The sequence below is a fragment of the Schistocerca cancellata genome, chromosome 12 (genome assembly GCF_023864275.1).
Source record: "Schistocerca cancellata isolate TAMUIC-IGC-003103 chromosome 12, iqSchCanc2.1, whole genome shotgun sequence".
Classification (NCBI taxonomy): domain Eukaryota; kingdom Metazoa; phylum Arthropoda; class Insecta; order Orthoptera; family Acrididae; genus Schistocerca; species Schistocerca cancellata.
In genome coordinates, this window is record NC_064637.1 from 105,019,723 (window position 1) to 105,043,608 (window position 23,886).

At 43.3% G+C, this 23,886-nt stretch overlaps 1 protein-coding gene and 1 non-coding gene across 2 annotated transcripts in view; one reads left to right on the plus strand and one right to left on the minus strand.

Moving 5' to 3' along the window:
• Nucleotides 1–10,396: 10,396 nt before the first annotated feature.
• LOC126109600 (alkylglycerol monooxygenase-like) overlaps nucleotides 10,397–23,886 on the plus strand; it is a 202,645-nt gene continuing 189,155 nt past the window's right edge. The window contains exon 1 of the mRNA XM_049914642.1: nucleotides 10,397–10,555. Within this exon, the coding sequence (XP_049770599.1) occupies nucleotides 10,409–10,555 (147 nt within the window). The 5' untranslated portion in view covers nucleotides 10,397–10,408. The remainder of the gene's footprint in view (nucleotides 10,556–23,886) is intronic.
• Trnas-cga (transfer RNA serine (anticodon CGA)) lies at nucleotides 23,332–23,406 on the minus strand. The gene has a single exon. It is a non-coding gene; the product is annotated as a tRNA-Ser (tRNA).

The following is a 23,886-nucleotide window of genomic DNA, read 5'->3' on the forward strand; positions in this document are numbered from 1 at the left end:
TGTGATCATTGCTTGTACAGCCCTCTCGCAGTGTCCGGAGCAAGTATGGTGGGTCCGACACACCGGTGTCAATGTGTTCTTTTTTCCATTTCCAGGAGTGTAGATGCAGAGGTGACATATCAAACTAAAACTAAACAAAGGTCGCTACACTATGCATACATTGATTACCGAAATGCTTTTGATAGTGTACCCCACTCATGGATACTACAAATATTGAAAATAGATCCTAAATTGATACAGTTCCTAAACATAATAATGAAAAATTGGAAAACCACACTTCATATCCAAACAAATTCAAATAATATCACATCACAGCCAATACAGATTAAGCGTGGAATATACCAAGGAGACTCATTAAGCCCTTTCTGGTTCTGCCTTGCTCTGAACCCACTATCCAACATGCATAAATAATACAAATTATGGTTACAATATTACTGGAACATACCCACACAAAATCACACATTTGCTATACGTGGATGATCTAAAACTACTACCAGCAACAAATCAAGAACTCAACCAATTACTAAAGATAACACAAGTATTCAGCATTGATATAAATATGGCTTTTGGAACAGACAAATGTAATAAAAATAGCATAGCATAGTCAGGGGAAAACACACTAAACAAGAAGATTACATATTGGATAACCGCAGCGACTGCATAGAAGCGATGGAAAAAACAGATGCCTATAAATATCTAGGATACAGACAAAAAATAGTAATAGATAATACAAACATTAAAGAAGAATAAAAAAATATAGACAAAGACTAACAAATATACTGAAAACAGAATTGACAGCAAGAAACAAGACAAAAGCTATAAATACCAATGCTATAAATATTGACCTACTCATTTGGAGTAGTGAAATGGAGTAACACAGATCTAGAAGCACTTAATACACTTACACGATCACAATGCCACAAATATAGTATACATCACATACATTCAGCAACAGGAAGATTCACGTTAAGCAGAAAGGAAGGAGGAAGGGGACTTATCGACATAAAAAACCTACATTATGGACAGGTAGACAATTTAAGAAAATTCTTTCTAGAACGAGCAGAAACTAGCAAAATACACAAAGCAATCACTCACATAAATACATCAGCTACACCATTGCAATTTCATAACCACTTCTACTATCCTTTATATCACATAACATCAACAGATACGAAGAAAGTAAATTGGAAACAGGAAACACCACATGGCAAGCACCAGTATCATCTAACACAGCTACACATCGATCAAGACGCATCCAACACATGGCTAAGAAAATACAATATATACAGTGAGACGGAAGGATTCATGATTGCAATACAGGATCAAACAATAAACACCAGATATTACAGCAAGCATATTATTAAAGCACCCAATACCACAATAGATAAATGCAGACTTTGCAAACAACAAATAGAAACAGTAGATCACATCACAAGCGGCTGTACAATACTAGCAAATACAGAATACCCCAGAAGACATGACAATGTAGCCAAAATAATACATCAACAGCTTGCCTTACAACATAAACTTATGAAACAACACGTTCCCACATACACGTATGTACCACAAAATGTACTGGAGAATGATGAATACAAATTATACTGGAACAGAACCATTATAACAGATAAAACAACACCACATAACAAACCTGACATCATACTCACCAATAAAAAGAAGAAATTAACACAACTAATCGAAATATCCATACCCAATACAACAAATATACAGAAGAAAACAGGAGAAAAAATTGAAAAATACATCTAACTGGCTGAGGAAGTCAAGGACATGTGGCATCAGGATAAAGTTGACATTATACCAATTGTACTATCAACTACAGGAGTCATACCACGCAATATCCACCAGTACATCAATGCAATACAGCTACACCCAAATGTATATATACAACTACAGAAATCTGTAATTATTGATACATTGTCAATTACCTGAAAGTTCCTAAATGCAATGTAACATATACCGTATAGTAAAGAAATACTAATAATAATATTTTCCTATATATACTTATGAGAGGCATCAGATGTGTAATCAATTGTTGGTATTTCTGCCTATTATATGATAAATCAGTGTAAAAACTGAGTTGTTAGTCATATTTACATGGTCATTTATTAGTTGCTTCTTTTCAGCCTTTGTTTTGTATATATGGTAATTTTCCTGTAATGTTAGGAGATGTCTTTCATTTCAAACCAGCTGAACATTTGACACCTGGTACAAAGAACATATCAGAGCATGGAAATAAGGAATGAGCCACTCAACTTTTACAGAACATTTGAGAGAAAATAACCACAAACGTACTACAAGAGAAAGTGATATGAAAATAATTAGAATAAATAATGAAAGACATCTCCTCACATTACAGGAAAATTACATATATACAAAACAAACGCCGAAAAGAAACAACTACTAAATGACCAAGTAAATATGACTAACAACTCAGTTTTTACACTGATTTATCATATAATAGGCAGAAATCCCAACAATTGATTACACATCTGATGCCTCTCATAAGTATATAAAGGAAAATGTTATTATTATGAGAAAACATTTCCCAGACGTTATGTCTGGTTAAAAATGGAAAGTGATGCGGACCTTGATCAAGCGTGACTTCCTTTTAATTGTACGGTATATGTTACATTCCATTTAGGAACTTTTGGGTAATTGAACATGTATCAATAATTACGGATTTCTGTAATTGTATATATAAGTTTGGATGTAGCTGTATTGTATTGATGTACTGGTGGATATTGTGTGGTATGACTCCTGTAGTTGATAGTATAATTGGTATAATGTCAACTTTATTCTGATGCCACATGTCTGACTTCCTCAGCCAGTTGGATGTATTTTTCAATTTTTTCTCCTGTTTTCTTCTGTATATTTGTTGTATTGGGTATGGATATTTCGATTAGTTGTGTTAATTTCTTCTTTTTATTGGTGAGTATGATTTCAGGTTTGTTATGTGGTGTTGTTTTATCTGTTATAATGGTTCTGTTCCAGTATAATATGTATTCATCATTCTCCAGTACATCTTGTGGTGCATACTTGTATGTGGGAATGTGTTGTTTTTAAGTTTATGTTGTAAGGCAATCTGTTGATGTATTTTTTGGCTACATTGTCATGTCTTCTGGGGTATTCTGTATTTGCTAGTATCATACATCCGCTTGTGGTGTGATCTACTGTTTCTGTTTGTTGTTTGCAAAGTCGGCATTTATCTGTTGTGGTATTGGGATCTTTAATAATATGCTTGCTGTAATATCTGGTGTTTATTGTTTGATCCTGTATTGCAATCATGAATCCTTCCATCTCACTGTATATATTGCCTTTTCTTAGCCATGTGTTGGATGCGTCTTGATCGATATGTGGCTGTGTTAGATGATACAGGTGCTTGCCATGTAGTGTTTTCTTTTTCCAATTTACTATCTTCGTATCTGTTGATGTTATGTGATATAAAGGGTTGTAAAAGTGGTTATGAAATTGCAATGGTATAGCCGATGTATTTATGTGAGTGATTGCTTTGTGTATTTTTCTTGTTTCTGCTCATTCTAGAAAGAATTTTCTTAAATTGTCTACCTGTCCATAATGTAGGTTTTTTATGTCGATAAGTCCCCTTCCTCCTTCCTTTCTGCTTAACGTGAATCTTTCTGTTGCTGAATGTATGTGATGTATACTATATTTGTGGCATTGTGATCGTGTAAGTGTATTCAGTGCTTCTAGATCTGTGTTACTCCATTTCACTACTCCAAATGAGTAGGTCAATATTTATAGCATTGGTATTTATAGCTTTTGTCTTGTTTCTTGCTGTCAATTCTGTTTTCAGTATTTTTGTTAGTCTTTGTCTATATTTTTTTATTCTTCTTTAATGTTTGTATTATCTATTACTATTTTTTGTCTGTATCCTAGATATTTATAGGCATCTGTTTTTTCCATCGCTTCTATGCAGTCGCTGCGGTTATCCAATATGTAATCTTCTTGTTTAGTGTGTTTTCCCCTGACTATGCTATGCTATTTTTATTACATTTGTCTGTTCCAAAAGCCATATTTATATCTTTGCTGAATACTTCTGTTATCTTTAGTAATTGGTTGAGTTCTTGATTTGTTGCTGCCAGTAGTTTTAGATCATCCACGTATAGCAAATGTGTGATTTTGTGTGGGTATGTTCCAGTAATATTGTATCCATAATTTGTATTATTTAGCATGTTGGATAGTGGGTTCAGAGCAAGGCAGAACCAGAAAGGGCTTAATGAGTCTCCTTGGTATATTCCACGCTTAATCTGTATTGGCTGTGATGTGATATTATTTGAATTTGTTTGGATATGAAGTGTGGTTTTCCAATTTTTCATTATTATGTTTAGGAACTGTATCAATTTAGGATCTATTTTCAATATTTGTAGTATCCATGAGTGGGGTACACTATCAAAAGCATTTCGGTAATCAATGTATGCATAGTGTAGCGACCTTTGTTTAGTTTTAGTTTGATATGTCACCTCTGCATCTATTATCCGTTGCTCTTTACATTCTCATGCTGCTTTGCAACAGCAATTTTGTTCTGTGTTGTATGTGTCATTAATTTCTGTGTAATGACTGAAATTAATATTTTGTATATTGTTGGTAGGCATGTTATGGGGCGGTATTTAGCTGGGTTTGCTGTGTCTGCTTGATCTTTAGGTTTCAGATAAGTTAATCTATGTGTAAGTGTATCAGGGAATGCGTATGGGTCTGCAATGTAACTGTTAAATAATTTAGTTGGATGTGAATGTGTTGAGGTGAACTTCTTTAGCCAGAAATTTGCTATTTTATCTTTCCCAGGGGCTTTCCAATTGTGCATAGAATTAACTGCTCGGGTGACTTCATGTTCCAAAATTATCACTTCAGGCATCCGCAGTATCATCTTGTATGCATCTGTTTCTGCTTGTATTCACCGTGCATGCCAGTTATCCTGCACTGGGTTTGACCATATGTTGCTCCAGAAGTATTCCATGTCTGTTATGTTTGGTGGATTGTCTATTTTAATGTGTGTGTTATCTATTTTCTGGTAAAATTTCTTTTGGTTTGTGTTGAATGTTTGGTTTTGTTTCCTTCTATTTTCACTTTTTTTGTACCTTCCAAGTCGTTCGGCAAATGCTTGTAATTTCTGCGTCTTTTCATCTAATTTCTCTATCGCTTCTTGTTGTGAGATGTTACCTAACCTTTTTCGTTTTTTGTCTGATGTTTCATTTCTTATAAATTGTGTTAGCTGTCTGATGTCTTTTCTCAGTTTTTCTATTCTGATCTGTAGCCTGTGTTGCCATGGTGGTTTTGTGGGTTTCTTCTGTGTGTTGGTTTGTTCCGATCTCTGCCTAGAGTGTATCTTTAGTGTAGTGAGTGCTCCTATATAAACCAGTAGTTGTAACTCTTCCATAGTTGTATTTTTATTATTTTGTTGTGTATGATTGTGTTGATAGTTGTTATTGTTGTTTCGACTTGTGGGTTAATTGGGTAGTCTATGCAAGACTGGTCTAATGTCTGTATTTGTGTCTTGGTATTCTATATATGTTAGCTGAAATTTTTCTTCTATATCTAACATGTGTGTCACTTCATGTTCTATTTGTGCTTGTTCTGGTTGCTGTCGTAAGATTTTGTTTTCCTCTGATTGTTTAATTGATGCGTGGTGTTCTTTGTATGTTTGCTCTGGGATGTTTGAGTCCATTACTGTATTTTCTTCTTCTTCTTCTTCTTCTTCTTCTTCTTCTTCTTCTGATTGCACGTTATTTTGTTCCAGTATTTGTTGTATTTGTTGTTTGATGTTTTCTAATTCTGACTGGGGTATCCTGTTATTTTTTATTATTACACGGATCTGATCTGCTAGTCGTTGTTCTGTTAAAAATTTTAATTCTGGGTATCTGATAATAAATGTTGTGTATACTTGTGATCTGTATCCAGTTGTGTTGGTTCCTAGGTTTGTTGCTTGGTAATAACAGAACATGAGGTGTCGGTTAACTTCATCTGACCATCTCATCCTCTGTCTTTGTTTTCCTTCTAGGGTGGTTGCAGGAAGCATATCCAGCAAAACACCTCCATTTGGATTTATATCATTTTCCGTGTGGCTAGCAGTGTCGTTACCATTGTGGACGGGCATAGGGTTCAAGCGTCGTCCCCGACCATGACAGCGCTTGTCCGAGGCTTCATTAGTTCTGTCCTGAACCAACTAATCACACTGAAAGGGGGGTTAGTCCTATTAGTGGTTTGTTCTTTTCGTCGCCTTTTACGACTGGCAGAACATACCGGAGGCCTATTCTTTTCCCGGGCCTCCACGGGGTTTATTATTACTATTATTATTATTTAAAGAAAAAAAAAACAAGAAATCTCTCTGTCTCTCTCTCTCTCTCTCTCTCTCTCTCTCTCTCTCTCTCTCTCTTCACACACACACACACACACATATTCACAAAACAGTCGAATGCCAGTTACAGTGATGTGTAACGTAAACAGTGAACTATAAGATGTCCACCTGGTTGCCAGATCAGAAAAAGCACTTTGCTTAGAACCAATGAATTAGACGTTACCTGTAAGTATCTTTCCATTTCATAAAAAACGTTAAGGACTTGTTTTTAAATCCTTAACCTAGATATGAAACCATAACCTATTTGTAAAAATGGACAAGTCAGGTAATATTTGAGGACACCCACTGAAGATGCCTTGTAACAAGGTGAAACGCGTCAGGGCGCATAAATAAAAATAAAAATTTCGATATGCAGCATGAAAAAAAGGCATTTTCTTTGAAACAACTGCAATTTATAAGCTATCATTTTGTTCTTTACTGATCGGGATTTTCTGACAGTTATGGGTGTGTCCATCATCTTCAAAAACCCAAACTTTGAGTCTCAGTTGGCATGTCATAATAGTACAGCCAAATTTCGTTACCTGTCGCGATGTTATTTACATACTGAGATTATCCCTTAGAAAACTTCTTTAACACTTCCCGGCACCAAGCCACATGTCGTGCCATCTGCTCTTCCAACAGTCTATGGGGCACACCGAGACATCAAAGTTTACTTGCAAATGATCATGCAGAATCGAACGAATTGCTAGTGCATTTAGCTCTTAAGTTATCCTGTATCTGCTTATACGAGGTGCAGCAGTAAAGTAATGAGACTGATTTTCTTTGCAAGATGTGGCAACCCTGCAGGCTTGCTTAGGCACAATATCTTTGACCTTGGTGTATAAGCTGCTCCTAGTCCAAGCGGCACATCGATGCAACTGCTCAGTCGTGAGATTTGCTGTACTAAGTTAATACGTGTTTGTGTCTCTAGCCATGGAAATGGAACCGCATAATATTGCGCAATGGTATGCCATTTCTTTTTGTGTTGAATTGGGTGAAAACGCGACGACAACTTACGGTAATCTCCAGAAGGCTTTTGGAAAGGAGGTTATGTCAAGAGCTCAAAGTTTTCGTTGGCATAAAATGTTTAGTGAAGGCAGTACGAATGTTGAAGATAGAGACCGCAGTGGACGAACATCAACCTCACGGACGGATGTCAACTTGCCCAGGGTGCGTGAACTTATACGATCTGATCGAAGATTATCCATGAAAAAGATTGCAGAAGAGCTGAACATCAATCGAGAAACGGTTCGTTTGATAATAACTGAAGATTTTGGTATGAGAAAGTTTTGTGCAAAAATGGTCCCCAAAAATCTCACACCACAAGAACGAGAAACACGGAAAAATGTGGCAGCCGATCTGTTACAGCAAACGGAAATCAATCCAGAATTGTTGAGCCGTGCTATCACTGGTGATGAAAGTTGGTTTTTACAGCGGGATCCAGAGACAAAACGCCAAAGTTCGCAATGTTGCTCAAAGGGATCACCCAGACCAAAGAAAGCTCACATGTCAAAGTCAAAAGTAAAATGCATGCTTTTGTGCTTCTCTGATTCCAAAGGAATTGTTCATAAACAGTGAGTGCCTCCTGGACACACACTTAACCAATATTACTACAATGAGACTTCAGAAAGACTTCGTAAGAGTTCTTCGTGTCCGTGCCAACATTACTGATAACTGAATTCTGCATCACGATTATGCGTCATCCCATACTGCTCTCTCAGTACATCGATTTTTAACCCCAAAACAAATTTCAGTACTACCACAGCCACCTTATTCACCAGATATCGGTCTGTGCGACTTTTTTCTATTCCCAACAGTCAAAACGGCGGTCAAGAGACACCATTTTCAAATAACACAAGACGTCCAAAAAGCTGTGACGAGAATCTTGGAGGATATTACAGAAGATCAATTCCAGAAATGTTACCATCAATGGCAGAAGCGCTGGAAAAAGGGAACTACTTTGAAGGAGACAACACTAAACTTGACTAAAACAGTAAGCAACATTTTTTTCACATCAGTCTCATTACTTCATTGTCGCACCTCGTAGGTCACTCTCGCCTGCCTTCGTCTAGCGTTTTCCTCACAGCATCAATGTTTTCCTGCGTAACTAATGTTTGTGGCCTTCCCGTTCTCTCAGTGTCCTGTAGAGTGAAATTTTCTCTTTGGAATTCTCTGTTCCACCTGAATTTACTTGCACGATGTCGACATACATCACCGAGTGCAAGAATCCTTTCTTCAAAGCACTAGTCTGCCTAATCCACTCGCGATTTTGTACAACAAAACTGCCCAAGGCTCGCTTCGTGACATCTACATCTACATGGATACTCTGCAAATCACATTCAAGTGCCTGGCAGAGGGTTCATCGAACCACATTTCTCTGTTATTCCAATCTCGTACAACGCGCGGAAAGAATTGTCACCTATAGCTTTCCGTACAAGCTCTGATTTGCCTTATTTTATCGTGGTGATCGTTCATCCCTATGTAGGTCGGTGCCAACAAAATATTTTCGCATTCGGAGGAGAGACTTGGTGATTGGAATTTCGTGAGAGGATTCCGTCGCAACGAAAAACGCCTTTCTTTTTATGGTTTCAAGCCCAAATCCTGTATCATTTCTGTGACACTGTCTCCCATATTTCGCGATGATACAAAACGTGCTGCCTTTCTTTGAACGTTTTCGATGTATTCCGTCAGTCCTATCTGGTAAGGATCCCACAACGCGCAGCAGTATTCTAAAAGAGGACGGACAAACGTAGAGTAGGCAGTCTCCTTAGTAGGTCTGTTACATTTTCTAAGTGTCCTGCCAATAAAACGCACTCTTTGGTTAGCCTTCCCCACAACCTTTTCTACGTGTTCCTTCCAATTTAAGTTGTTTGTAATTGTAAAACCTAGGTATTCAGTTGAATTTATGGACTTTAGATTAGACTGGTATATCGTGTAACCGAAGTAAGAGTTCCTTTTAGCACTCATATGGATGACCTCACACTTTTCGTTATTTAGGGTCAACTGCCACTTTTCGCACCATTCAGACATCTTTTCTAAGCTGTTTTGCAGTTTTTGTTCTTCTGATGACTTTATTAATCGATAAACGACAGCGTCATCTGCATACAACCGAAGATGGCTGCTCAGGTTGTCTCCCAAATCGTTTATGTAAATAAGGAACAGCAAAGGGCCTATAACACTACCTTGGGGAACGCCAGAAATCACTTCTGTTTTACTCGATGACTTTCCGTCAGTTACTAGTAACTGTGACCTCTCTGACAGGAAATCGCAAATCTAGTCACACAACTGAGACGATATTCAATAAGCAAGATATTCCATAAGCACGATACCGTAGCAAGCACGTCAAACGAACCCTGATAATGAAAGATTACGCCCACACACTTAGCACAGAGGCTACAATGCTAATATGAGACATTCCCAAAACACAGCAACAATCAGCCTCCTACGACTATTGTTGCTTCGTATTGCAAAACTTTCCTACTACCCTTTGTATTTACGCGCGAGCAGACTGCAATCTTCAATCGTCAGCCGGGAAGTTGGTCAGGCAGCGCTATAATTTGCGCGTTGATTGGCGGAGAGGGGGGCGGGGGCGATAAGTTGGCCGCGCGATGGCCAGCTCCGACCGACAAGCCAAAGAAGAAAAATTAGGCAGGAAGCCCCTACACACGCCCAATTTATCGGGCGGCGATAAATTCGTCACGATAAATTGGTACTTGTGGAAGGCCCTGAATGTTCGGTTCCGCATTACGTAGTGGTGTTCAGATACTTTCCAGGAGATAGTTCAAGTATACGGTCCATGCCGCTGTTGACTGCGGTCCAACGGTGAGTTGAATGGGGTCCGTGCGGCAGCAACAGGTGGCTGCGTGGTGGGGAGGGCGCGACAGCAACAGGTGCGGGTGGGCGCGGCCTCCCCTCCACGGCGCCCGCCCCTCCCGGCCCCTTCCCTCCCCTGGCCCGGCGCCTGTTACGTGATAGGAGGCGCCGGCCGGCTATAAGCGTCTGTGCCGCGCGCGCGCCGGCATTCAGCGTCGCGACGCCGCCATGAACACATCTTACGCGCCACCCCTCTTCCTACCGGGCGAGCCGCCGGCGGGGGTGCTCAAGGGCGCCGCCGCCATGTTCTACGTCGTCGACCCCGCCGACACGACGTTTCAGGACGCCGACGACGTCCCCAATTTCTTCAGACAGGTCAGTGCCGACGAACGTAACTGCGGTGCCTTTTCACTACTTCTCTTGTGTACCAGACTCCGGGGGGCAGCCCGACTCGGGGGTAAGCCGGTTCGAATCGTTGTGATGGATGCCATTTTCACTGCCAGTATTTCGCTGGCAAGGAAAGGGGAGATGGTGCCTGAACTTTATCATACAAGGCTGCCATACGTCCGACTTTCCCCTAATCTGTCATATTTTCAAGATTGTCCAGAGGCGTGCATGTGTTTTTACGTTCCGTACCTCAATTGATGAAATTGAAAGCCTTATACTTTTGCAGTCTCATTCATCAAAACGTATAGGTTACTTACCTCTGGTCTAGGATCATGATATTTGACAAGAAAAAGGATAAACGGTAAACATAAAGGAAAAAAATCCGAAAAATGACGATTTGTAATTATTCGACACGAAAAAATTTGAGATTTGTTATGTGATATGTCCGTCCGTTTAAGACCTCTTTCTCTCAGGAACGGGTAGACGATTAGATATTAGATACAGGCTCCCAGGTAGATGCCATTTTCCTTGACTTCCGGAAGGCGTTCGATACAGTTCCGCACTGCCCCCCTATAAACAAAGTAAGAGCCTACGGAATATCAGACCTGCTGTGTGGCTGGATTGAAGAGTTTTTAGCAAACAGAACACAGCATGTTGTTCTCAATGGAGAGACGTCTACAGACGTTAAAGTAACCTCTGGCGCCGGCCGGAGTGGCCGTGCGGTTCTGGGCGCTACAGTCTGGAGCCGAGCGATCGCTACGGTCGCAGGTTCGAATCCTGCCTCGGGCATGGATGTGTGTGATGTCCTTAGGTTAGTTAGGTTTAATTAGTTCTAAGTTCTAGGCGACTGATGACCTCAGCAGTTGAGTCGCATAGTGCTCAGAGCCATTTTTTAACCTCTGGCGTGGCACAGGGGAGTGTTATTGGACCATTGCTTTTCACAATATATATAAATGACCTAGTAGATAGCGTCGGAAGTTCCATGCGGCTTTTCGCGGATGATCTTATAGTATACAGAGAAGTTGCAGCGTTAGAAAATTGTAGCGAAATGCAGGAAGACCTGCAGCGGATAGGCACTTGGTGCAGGGAGTGGCAACTGATCCTAACATAGACAAATGTAATGTATTGCGAATACATAGAAAGAAGGATCCTTTATTGTATAATTATATGATAGCGGAACAAACACTGGTAGCAGTTACTTCTGTAAAATATCTGGGAGTATGCGTGCGGAACGATTTGAAGTGGAATGATCATATAAAATTAATTGTTGTTAAGGAGGGTGCCAGGTTGAGATTCATTGGGAGAGTCCTTAGAAAATGTAGGCCATCAAGAAAGGAGGTGGCTTACAAAACCCTCGCTCGACCTATACTTGAGTATTGCTCATCAGTGTGGGATCCGTACCAGGTCAGGTTGACAGAGGAGATAGAGAAGATCCAAAGAAGAGCGGCGCGTTTCGTCACAGGGCTATTTCGTAGGCGTGATAGCGTTACGGAGATGATTAGCAAACTCAAGTGGCAGACTCTGCAAGAGAGGCGCTCTGCATCGCGGTGTAGCTTGCTGTCCAGGTTTCGAGAGGGTGCGTTTCTGGATGAGGTATCGAATATATTGCTACCCCCTACTTATACCTCCCGAGGAGATCACGAATGTAAAATTAGATAGATTCGAGCGCGCACGGAGGCTTTCCGGCAGTCATTCTTCCCGCGAACCATACGCGGCTGGAACAGGAAAGGGAGGTAATGACAGTGGCACGTAAAGTGCCCTCCGCCTCACACCGTTGGGTGGCTTGCGGATTATAGATGTAGATGTAGATGATGTTGAAACTTATCTCACGTACTAACGTCTGTGGTCCCTTGGATGTGTAAAAAAAGTCAATGCAGTCAAAAGTATCTGCCTTCTGTCACACATTTTGATGCTCGTTAACCCCACTCATCACAACGTACTTACCGTTGACCTAGAATCATGAAATTTGGCAAAAAGCAAGAGTTTACGGCACAACTGAAGAGAAACATTATTAATTTGTAATTATTTCATTCAAAAAATTTGTCATTTGAGATCGGACTGTCTGCCCGTCTGTTGAACCTCCATTCTCTCAGTAACCGATAGATGTCAATTTCAAATTTAAGTCAGATATTAAGATCTACGTTCTATTGGCGGTGTAAAGAAATTTAGAGTTCTATGTCTATTCAATCTAAAGATACGGTCGTTTACGTCACATATTTTGACACTAGCAAACTCAGTCATCATAAGACATGTGGAAATCGGGTTTTCTGCTGGATATCAGCGTCTTCCAGGGAACACCTGATGAAGACGTCAAGTAATGACGTCGAAATATCGTGTTTGGAAGACGATGATATCCGGCAGAAAACCCGATTTCCACGAGATGTCATCAAATCGCCGGGAAAGTCTAAGAAATTACTTCAATCATCATAACTTATCGGGTACTTGCCGTTGGCGCAGAATCATGAAATTTGGCAGACAGCAAGGTTTCACACTAAAAGTAAAGTTAAAATCCATAAATTTTTAATTTGTAATTGTCACACACTAAAAACGATTTGTTATTTGTTACCTGACCGACTCTCCGTGCGTCTGCCTGTTAAGAGCCACTTTTCTCAGGAACCGGTAGACATGCGAAGTTCACATACAAAGGTCCACTGTCTCTTTTCGGTTTAAAACATTTAATCTTGTTCCTGAATGCAATCAAAAAATACGGCGAGTTAGTGACCTATTTTGATATCTTCCCAGTATCGATATCGGTAACAGGCAAAAACAGGCGAAATTTTAGATTCCCGAGTTGGTTCAAAAATGGTTCAAATGGCTCTGAGCACTATGGGACTTAACATCTGAGGTCATCAGTCCCCTAGAACTTAGAACTACTTAAACCTAGCTAACCTAAGGACATCACACACATCCATGCCCGAGGCTGGATTCGAACCTGCGACCGTAGCGGTTGCGTGGTTCCGGACTTAAGGCCCTAGAACCGCTCGGCCACACCGGCCGGCTTCCCGAGTTGAATGATCTATCTAAACACATAGATAAGTTTGTACGGAACCTCGATGCTCGAGTACTACTCGCACATACCTGTTTTTTGTGCAATCGTCCAAGTAAACCTGGACCCTTTTCCGTGTCTGAGGTAATTCGCTAGATTGCAAATGAATTGCGTTTAAGAAGTCGTGAAGTTCACTAGATGGGGCTGGCAAGTAGCTACTTCCGTTCATTTTCTACTGAAAGAACAGCGGCAGACACGGTTAGGCACTCCCTACACACACATTTCACATACTTCTTTGCCCCCCTCCCCTCCCCACCCCTCCCGACTCACGTCTCGTAGGCCAACTTGTCGTCGATTGTGTGAGACAGGGAAAGTAATTCGATTTGATCCACATGCCCAGCATTTTCGAAGTTTCTGTTCTGGGTCTGCTAAGAATTGGAACAGTGCTGCAAAAAAGTTAAGTAGGTCACTTAGTACTCGTAAAACGTAATGAAATGGTAGATCAATGACTTTAACATAATGCGTTTCGGGGTAACCACCTTCAGATATATGTGAAGCAGGCGATAAATTGTCACGTAATAAGAGCAAGAGGAAGACATGGAGCATCAAACATTCGTAAGTAACAAGTAAAAGGCATACATCAGGTACACAGAGCTATACAGATGAACTGACGTTATATGTTACATACATAACCGTCAGAGGCAGACTGACGGTTCCACAGTGATAACAACAACACGAAACAAAATTCTACCGGTGGGTGGCGATAGTGTACCCTTAGTGGCGCCACACAGCGTCCAGAGAAAAACGAATACTTGCGTGCTACAGTTCTTAGAAATGTGTCAAGTGGTATAGCCAGAAGTATCCAAACGACAGTATAAAATATGTCGTACATGATTAATTGGTGGCTTTATAAGCGCTAAAGGTTTGAGATAATTTAACATAAGTAAAATAACAAATTTTTAAAAATTGTACAAGAATTTACAGCGTCCTCGTTCCACAATAACAAGAGTGGTAATGATCCGGCGGCCAGGGTGGCCGAGCGGTTCTAGGCGCTACAGTCTGGAACCGCGCGACCGCTACGGTCGCAGGTTCGAATCTTGCCTCGGGCATGGATGTGTGATGTCCTTAGGTTAGTTAGGTTTAAATAGTTATAAGTTCTAGGGGACTGATGACCTTAGAAGTTAAGTCCCATAGTGCTCAGAGCCGTTTGAACCGTTTTGTAATGATCCAGATAACAACGTAACAAAATAGATACAGAATTACAGTTGGCTTATGAGCGTGAGCAATTCAGTAACGCCTTGGCCCACCTCTGGCCCTTACGCAAGCAGTTAGTAGACTTGCCATTGATGGATACAGTCGTGGGAGGTGCTCCTGAGGGCTATCGCTCCAGTTCCGTCCAGTTGGAGAAATGATGATGAAGTAGTCCCATACTCCGTAACAGAGCGTAGGGGACGATGCGGGAGACCCGCACCGCCGTTCTAGGCAAGGTCCTAGTGCAGGTGGTTTGCCATTGCCTTCCTCCGACCGTAGTGGGGATGAATGATGATGAAGACGACACAACACCCAATCATCTCGAGGCAGGTGAAAATCAATGACCCCGCCGGGACTCGAACCCGGGACCCGTGCTCGGGAAGCGAGAACGCTACCGCGAGATTTAGACCGTCCAAATCCCGAGCTGGTTGGAGGGCCGTACCCACAATACTCTACAATTCTCATTTGGGGAATGATGCGGTGACACTGCTGGCGAAGGTAGTGGGTGGCAAGCACGAAGGCAAACTGCAGAAACTCTCGCCTTGTGCGGGCGGGCATTATCTTGCTGAAATGTAACCCCAGGATGGGTTACCATGGAGGGCAACAAAACCACCACTCCGTCTACATGCCACAAGTGGCCCATCGGTACCATCCGACCGCCGCGGCATCCGACCGCCGCGCCATCTGCAGTGGAGGACGCGGAGAGGAGGGGCGTGGGGTCAGCACACCACTCTCCTGGTCGTTATGATGGTATTCTTGACTGAAGCCGCTGCTATTCGGTCGAGTAGCTCCTCAATTGGCATCACGAGGCTGAGTGCACCCCGAAAAATGGCAACAGCACATGGCGGCCTGGATGGTGACCCATCCAAGTGCCGGCCACGCCCGACATCGCTTAACAACGGTGATCTCACGGGAACCGGTGTATCCACTGCGGCAAGGCCGTCGCCAGGGCAACAAAACGGGGAGTAGAATATCGTCAAAGTACCACTGTGCTGTAAGGGTGCTGCGGGTGACAACCAAAGGGGTCCTGCTGGAAAAGAAATGGCACCCCGGACCATCACAGCTGGCAGGCGACAGGCAGGTTGGCATTCCTCTGCTGTCCGAGGCGTCTCTAGGCATTCGAGTGTACATCACTAGAGGTGCAGATAGAACGGCCACCATATTCCATCGTGGTTGGTTCCATAGGAGGCATTACTTTAGATGCTCCCTCTCCTCAAACCTGAGTCACGACCAACAGCAGCAATACGTTCAACAAAGAACCAGAGATGTTAAGTGTAAGTGCTACTGAGAGTTGAAGTTTGTACAGAAGTCTGTCGTAGTCGTAAGTTTGTACAGAAGACTGTCGTAAGTTTGTACAGAAGACTGTCATAGCAGGCTGCATGAAACTAGTCTGAGTTCTGATGACTCATAATGTCAAAAAAGACATCGTAACAAGAAGCACAGTTATGCGTGTTGCAAGGTCCAAGGACGCAGGCAGCTGTTGTGCGAGGTAAGACGATGCCACCTGCTGTGAGGCGTGGCCTAGAGGCAAGTGTGCTGTGAATGCAGAATTGTGTCCGCAGCCTGAATAAAGATGTCCGTCCCGCGCTGCGATGTTTGCATGCACAGCAGATGAACTGCAACAGCAAGTTTGAAAGCGGGTAAACAAACAAGTGGATGAGCGGGACAGACTGGTGTGCAAAGTGGCTTTATTGAGACTGGGATGAAAATTAAGAGGGTGGGGCAAGCCACTGATCAAAAGAATTAGGGGAACATTACTTTAGCAATAATTGAGGAATTTAAGTACACCTTATTACATACTGGAACGTTTGCGTGAAAAAAACTGAAATGTCCGACAGGTGTCATCCTGGTGTGTTTTATTGCAATTTGAGAGCTTCAATAATGCACACTACTGGCCATTAAAATTGCTACACCACGAAGATCACGTGGTACAGACGCTAAATTTAACCGACAGGAAGAAGATGCTGTGATACGCAAATGATTAGCTTTTCAGAGCATTCACACAAGGTTGGCGCCTGTGGCGACACCTACAACGTGCTGACATGAGGAGAGTTTCCAACCGATTTCTCATACACAAACAGCAGTTGACCGGTGTTGCTTGGTGAAACGTTGTTGTGATGCCTCGTGTAAGGAGGAGAAATGCGTACCCGTCACCTTTCCAAGTTTGTAAAGGTCGGATTGTAGCCTGTCGCCATTGCGGTTCATCGTTTCGCAGCATTGCTGCTCGCGTTGGTTGAGATCCAATGACTGTTAGCAGAATATGCAATTGGTGGGTTCAGGAGGGCAATACGGAACGCCGTGCTGGATCCCAACGGCCTCGTATCACTAGCAGTCGAGATGACAGGCATCTTATCTGCACGGCTGTAACGGACCGTGCAGGCACGTCTCGATCCCGAAGTCAACAGATGGGGACGTTTGCAAGACGACAATCATCTGCACGAACAGTCGACGACGTTTGCAGCAGCATGGACAATCAGCTCGGAGACCGTGGCTGTGGTTACCCTTGACGCTGCATCACAGACAGGAGCGCCTGCGATAGTGTACTCGACGACGACACTGGGTGCAGAATGGCAAAACGTCATTTTTTCAGATGAATACAGGTTCTGTTTACAGCATCAGGATGGTCGCATCCGTGTTTGGCGACGTCGTGGTGAACGCACATTGGAAGCGTGTATTCGTCATCGCCATACTGTAGTATCACCCGTCATGATGGTATGGGGTGGCATTGGTTACACGTCTGTCACCCCTTGTTCGCATTGACGGCACTTTGAACAGTGGACGTTACATTTCAGCAGGATAATGCTCGACCGCATGTTGCAGGTCCTGTACGGGCCTTTCTGGATACAGAAAATGTCCGACTGCTGCCCTGGCCAGCACAATCTCCAGACCTCTCACCAATTGAAAACGTCTCGTCAGTGATGGCCGGGCATCTGGCTCGTCACAATACGCCAGTCACTACTCTTTATGAACTGTTGTATTGTGTTGAAGCTGCATGGGCAGCTGTACATGTACACGCCATCCGAGCTCTGTTTGACTCAATGCTCAGGAGTATGAAGGACGTTATTACGGCCAGAGTTGGTTGTTCTGGGTACTGATTTCTCAGGATCTATGCACCCAAATTGCGAGAAAATGTAATCACCTGTCAGTTCTAGTATAATATATTTGTCCAATGAATACCCGTTTATCATCTGCATTTCTTTTTGGTGTAGCAATTTTAATGGCCGGGCATTGATGCAAGTGTTCACCTAATATTTCATTCTACTGTTCATTTATTTTGGTGTCCTTGCATATTTTCATCTTTGTGTTTGAAGCTCTTTTTTCAACAATATTTGCTTCTTAATGCACAGTGTGTTTCACAGTTACCATTAAAGGCTGCTAGGGGTTGCAAAGGAACTTGTGGCAACACTTTGCCACTTGAGTTTAGCGCGATCGCATCACTGACGTATTAGAGCATAATCTTTGCCGCTGTTGGCATAGTGACTTAAAGTTGTTTATGTTTATCGTTGTGTTTTCGAGTGTGAAAGTAATAAAAGTTATTCTGAACCACAGCGTATTATTCTATAGTTCGGGCATACTAGAAAGTCGCCACAAACTTATTACAGCTCTGATAAGAAATTCAAGTCTTTTCTTCTAGTATTGACCGAAACTACCTCCTGTAGTAATATGTGACAGCTCTTTTTAACACTTTAAGGGTGTCTACCACCATTCCTCTTTGCTGGAATGCGTGGTGGCACAAAAAACGAACTCGTCAGACAATTTAAATGGGAAGTCCTGACTCATCCAGCACTGTCGAACCTCCCATTGTAAGTACTGTGGCAGTTCCCACTAAGATCGAGAGGGGTCAGCAGTGCTCCAGATGGTCCGTCTGTGGCGATCGCTACTTCTCACGGTGTCCACACTGTTGTTAGATTTCGTTCACCGTGACCGAGGGCGTAATTGTTTCCGTCCTGTTGTTTCAGCTAGTTATTACAGGCAAAATAGTGGCTCACATACATTCAGAGTCACCGTAAAATTCAGTTTTTAAATGTACTCTGCAGAAAACGACTATTTCATGAACAATTCTTACGCATAAACATTCCCCCACTACGGTACATAGTGCGTGGAACATCGAACAGTGTTACACAGTTAGTGCGTCTTGTTCTCTGAAGTTACATGCGATGGTAAATGAGTTTCATATACGTAATTCGAGACATTATTTTCAATTTGTTTGTAATCAGTCGCTGCTGGGGAGTACTGAAAGATAAGCCAACTGCGATACTAGATTCTGAAACACCTCCGGGTCAGCGTTCATCAGACGAAATGCAGATTATAGTGATTATATGTCAGTTGCATACCAAAGCAGGGTCAGTAGAATTACGATAGGCCATTTTTGCCCGCTGCCGGTGACAATTTCAGAAGGGCCTGTCACCGAGTGGATGTTTCGCGTACCACGTAGCTCTCTGTTTAAGAAAACAAACAGGTCTTGCATTCAGTACTGCCACGTAAAAGCGCTGATACACATAATGTACCACCACTATTTTCGAAAAACTGTTCTGTATCATTCGTAATGTCTGCTAATGTTTTCATTCTAATGTAACTGTATAACGTCTCACCAGTCTTTTACAAAATTGTTCAACAAATACATTTGTCTCACATCCCTGTGCCTGAAAGGATTAACAGGCTGCGCAGCGTGACCTAAAAGTCCGTAAACATTTGAAAATTCCATACTTTACACAATGTGGGTAGAGAGGTGCATTGACACGCATGCTTGAAATGGAATAGAATTTTTATTTAAACTGTCCGCCTCCGTAGCGTAGCAGTAGCGCTTCCGCTTGTGACGCAGGGGGCCCGTGTTCGATTCCCGGCAGGGGACCGGGTGTTGTGTGTCCATCATTTTCATCATCATTGACCCGCAAGTCGCCGAAGTGGCGTCAACTAAAAAGGACTTGCAATACGGTGGCCGAACTCCCCCGCATGGGGCCTCCCGGCCAACAATGCCATACGCTCATTTCATTTTTTCAAAATTTAAACTAAGAAAAGGTGCACAGAACTAACAACAGACGGCGCTTCATATGATACAAAAGCGACAATTAGCATAGCAATAGATTTTTAGCGAAAGGCCGGCCTCGTGGCCAAGCGGTTCTAGACGCTTCAGTCCGGAGGCAATGCGGATGCTACGGTCGCAGGTTCGAATCCTGCCTCGGGCATGGATGTGTTTGATGTCCTTAGGTTTAAGTAGTTCTAAGTCTAGGGCAGGGGTCTCCAAACTACGGCCCACGGGCCGGATCCGGCCCGCGAGGGCCGGCAAACCGGCCCGCGTTACCTGGCTGGACATCCCCGGTATCCGGCACGCCAAGTATTTGAGGTGCTACCTATACTGCCAACTATTGAGTTTCCAGGCCTACCGCAACCAATACACCGCGACATTGTCGGAGCTCTATCTTTACAAAGTGGAAGGTCATGGTTAAACTTGTGGCTATCCACAATAAACAGACAGGCCATGCTCCGTACGACAGTGAAGAAAAAAAAAGGTTAACAGACTAGTTTGGCGAAAACATTTTAAGTAAAAAAATTCTTTGCATTTTATTCTACTCACGAGTCTGGTGCAAGTCTTTCAAATGGACGCCACTTCGGCGACTAGCCTTAGTAATCAATCATTATGGAAGATGCTTCTTAACCGAGGTTTCACTTTCTTTTGATTACGTTGTAAAATACATACAGAATGTGCAGTGACATACTTTTTTGTCGGTGAAATTCGCCAGAATAAAATACGCCAGAATTTCGGTCAGGTATGTCCACCAATGAAAATTACGTAATTAAATAAAATTCGTAGTTCGTTTCAGAGATAGCTATTCCCACAACATTAGATTTTTGCGATTTCACCGTTCCTTTAGCCTTACATGACGGTGATCATGGAGTGCTAGGGTGCTTTAATCCCACTAGGTACATCGTGGCCCTTATGATTTCGTGGAGGAGTCAATGTGCCCCGCGGACTAAAAAGTTTGAAGACCCCTGGTCTAGGGGACTGATGACCTCAGATGTTAAGTCCCATAGTGCCTAGAGCCATTTGAACCATTTAGCAAAAGACGATGTTCTTTATAAGAAATGCTCAACAAGTTGCCCGTCAGTCATCAATACCTGTAGTCGAGCGACAATGTTGTGGACAGCACTGTACAGCATATCAGCAACTATAGTGAAAAGTTGCCGTCGGATGTTGTTTGAGCATCCCTAATGAGGTTGGAGGAGCATCCCTAATGAGGCTGGACTTGCGATTTCAGGAAACCCTACAACCAATAATCGCACGGATTGAGGTCTGGGAGCATGGAAAGCCATTCATGACGCAAGTGGCGGCTGAGAGATCTCTCACAAGTGTAGCAGTATGAGGTGGAGCGCCAGTCTGGATAAAAGGCACACCTTCCAGCAGGTATTTATCAGCCAGGTAGGGATGATGCGATTCCGTAACACAACGGCGTACTTGGCACCCGTCATGCTAACAGTTTGAAAAGCAGTACCACTCATTTCCTCAAAGAAGAAGCGTCCGATCACGACTGATGTGGTAAATCCACACCCCCATCTTGACTTTTTAGGTTATGCATTGGGGTTTCAGCGACAGTCCTATGATTTTCGGTAGCCTAAATTATGCAGTTGTGGATGTTGACAAGCGCTCGGAGTGTGAAATGGCCTCCGTCGGTACACAGCACGTTAGACAACCAATCGCCACCTTCCCCCATTTTTGGAGTTCCCACACCGCAAATGCTCTCCGCGACACAAAATCGGTGGCTAACAGGTCATGACGAGGCTGAATTTTGAACGCATAGCATTGGTGGGTACGCCTTAATGCTCTCCAATTACTAGAGCGTGGAATCCCGGTGCGACCTGCGACTTCACCACCACTGACTTGACCACGCGGAGATGAACCAGCTGAAGTCTCCATTCCTCCCTGAACTGTCCGAGCAGCAGTAGCGCGTGCGTCTTGTCGCCCACCAGGGAGCCGGTCGTCTAAACAATGTGCGGATTCGAACTTAGAGATCATTTTCTTCACAGTGACACTTGTTACAGGACCACTCCCCGTTCGAATAGCCGGCCGCGGTGACCGAGCGGTTCTAGGCGCTTCAATCTGGAACCGCGCGACCGCTACAGGTTCGAATCCTGCCTCGGGCATGGATGTGTGTGATGTCCTTAGGCTAGTTAGGTTTAAGTAGTTCTAAGTCTAGTGGACTGATGACCTCAGATGTTAAGTCCCACAGTGCTCAGAGCCATTTGAACCTGTTCGAATACCCTTCTTTTGGCGATAGGATCGTAAAGTTGCATAGCGGATTCTTCCTTAACAGCGGCTTTTCAGGTAAAATCGTGCCGCGACTGCTGGCGCATCTGACTCCCTCTCTCACTACAGCTAATTCTAAACACGATCCTCATGCAGAGTTACTAAGGTGTTGGCACCCAGCACCGTCTGTTCGCCGACTTCTGCATTCCTTCTCGGTCTGAATAAAATCGAATATCATTTCAGGCATACGTGTCAATTTTTACCCCTCTACCTAAATCATTCTCTGAATTTGAATTCACGGAATTCTGGGTCACCCTATGTACAGGGTGAGTCACTAACTACTGCCACCTAAAATAACGCCGAAAGTATGATAGAAGCTGAAAAGTTTGTGGGACAAATGTTGCATTGGACAATGGGAGCCATAATATGACGCTGGTTTTTTATTGCTAGGTGGGGTCGCGTCAGAGATATGAAGGAAGGTCAGCTTTGTTTTTTTAAAGGGATGCTATAGATGGGTACTTATTTTCTGATAGCGGCAATGAGAGGAATCCAGTGATGTGTAACAGTAAGGTCTTTGAAAGTCGACAAAGGTCACAAAGATTTGCAGAAGGTACCAGAATGAGATTTTCACTCTGCAGCGGAGTGTGCGCTGATATGAAACTTCCTGGAAGATTAAAACTGTGTGCCCGACCGAGACTCGAACTCGGGACCTTTGCCTTTCGCGGGCAAGTGCTCTACCAACTGAGCTACCGAAGCACGACTCACGCCCGGTACTCACAGCTGTACTTCTGCCAGTATCTCGTCTCCTACCTTCCAAACTTTACAGAAGCTCTCCTGCGAACCTTGCAGAACTAGCACTCCTGAAAGAAAGGATATAGCGGAGACATGGCTTAGCCACAGCCTGGGGGATGTTTCCAGAATGAGATTTTCACTCTGCAGCGGAGTGTGCGCTGATATGAAACTTCCTGGCAGATTAAAACTGTGTGCCCGACCGAGACTCGAACTCGGGACCTTTGCCTTTCGCGGGCAAGTGCTCTACCAACTGAGCTACCGAAGCACGACTCACGCCCGGTACTCACAGCTGTACTTCTGCCAGTATCTCGTCTCCTACCTTCCAAACTTTACAGAAGCTCTCCTGCGAACCTTGCAGAACTAGCACTCCTGAAAGAAAGGATATAGCGGAGACATGGCTTAGCCACAGCCTGGGGGATGTTTCCAGAATGAGATTTTCACTCTGCAGCGGAGTGTGCGCTGATATGAAACTTCCTGGCAGATTAAAACTGTGTGCCCGACCGAGACTCGAACTCGGGACCTTTGCCTTTCGCGGGCAAATGCTCTACCAACTGAGCTACCGAAGCACGACTCACGCCCGGTACTCACAGCTTTACTTCTGCCAGTATCTCGTCTCCTACCTTCCAAACTTTACAGAAGCTCTCCTGCGAACCTTGCAGAACTAGCACTCCTGAAAGAAAGAATATAGCGGAGACATGGCTTAGCCACAGCCTGGGGGATGTTTCCAGAATGAGATTTTCACTCTGCAGCGGAGTGTGCGCTGATATGAAACTTCCTGGCAGATTAAAACTGTGTGCCCGACCGAGACTCGAACTCGGGACCTTTGCCTTTCGCGGGCAAGTGCTCTACCAACTGAGCTACCGAAGCACGACTCACGCCCGGTACTCACAGCTTTACTTCTGCCAGTATCTCGTCTCCTACCTTCCAAACTTTACAGAAGCTCTCCTACGAACCTTGCAGAACTAGCACTCCTGAAAGAAAGGATATAGCGGAGACATGGCTTAGCCACAGCCTGGGGGATGTTTCCAGAATGAGAATTCCAGAAGG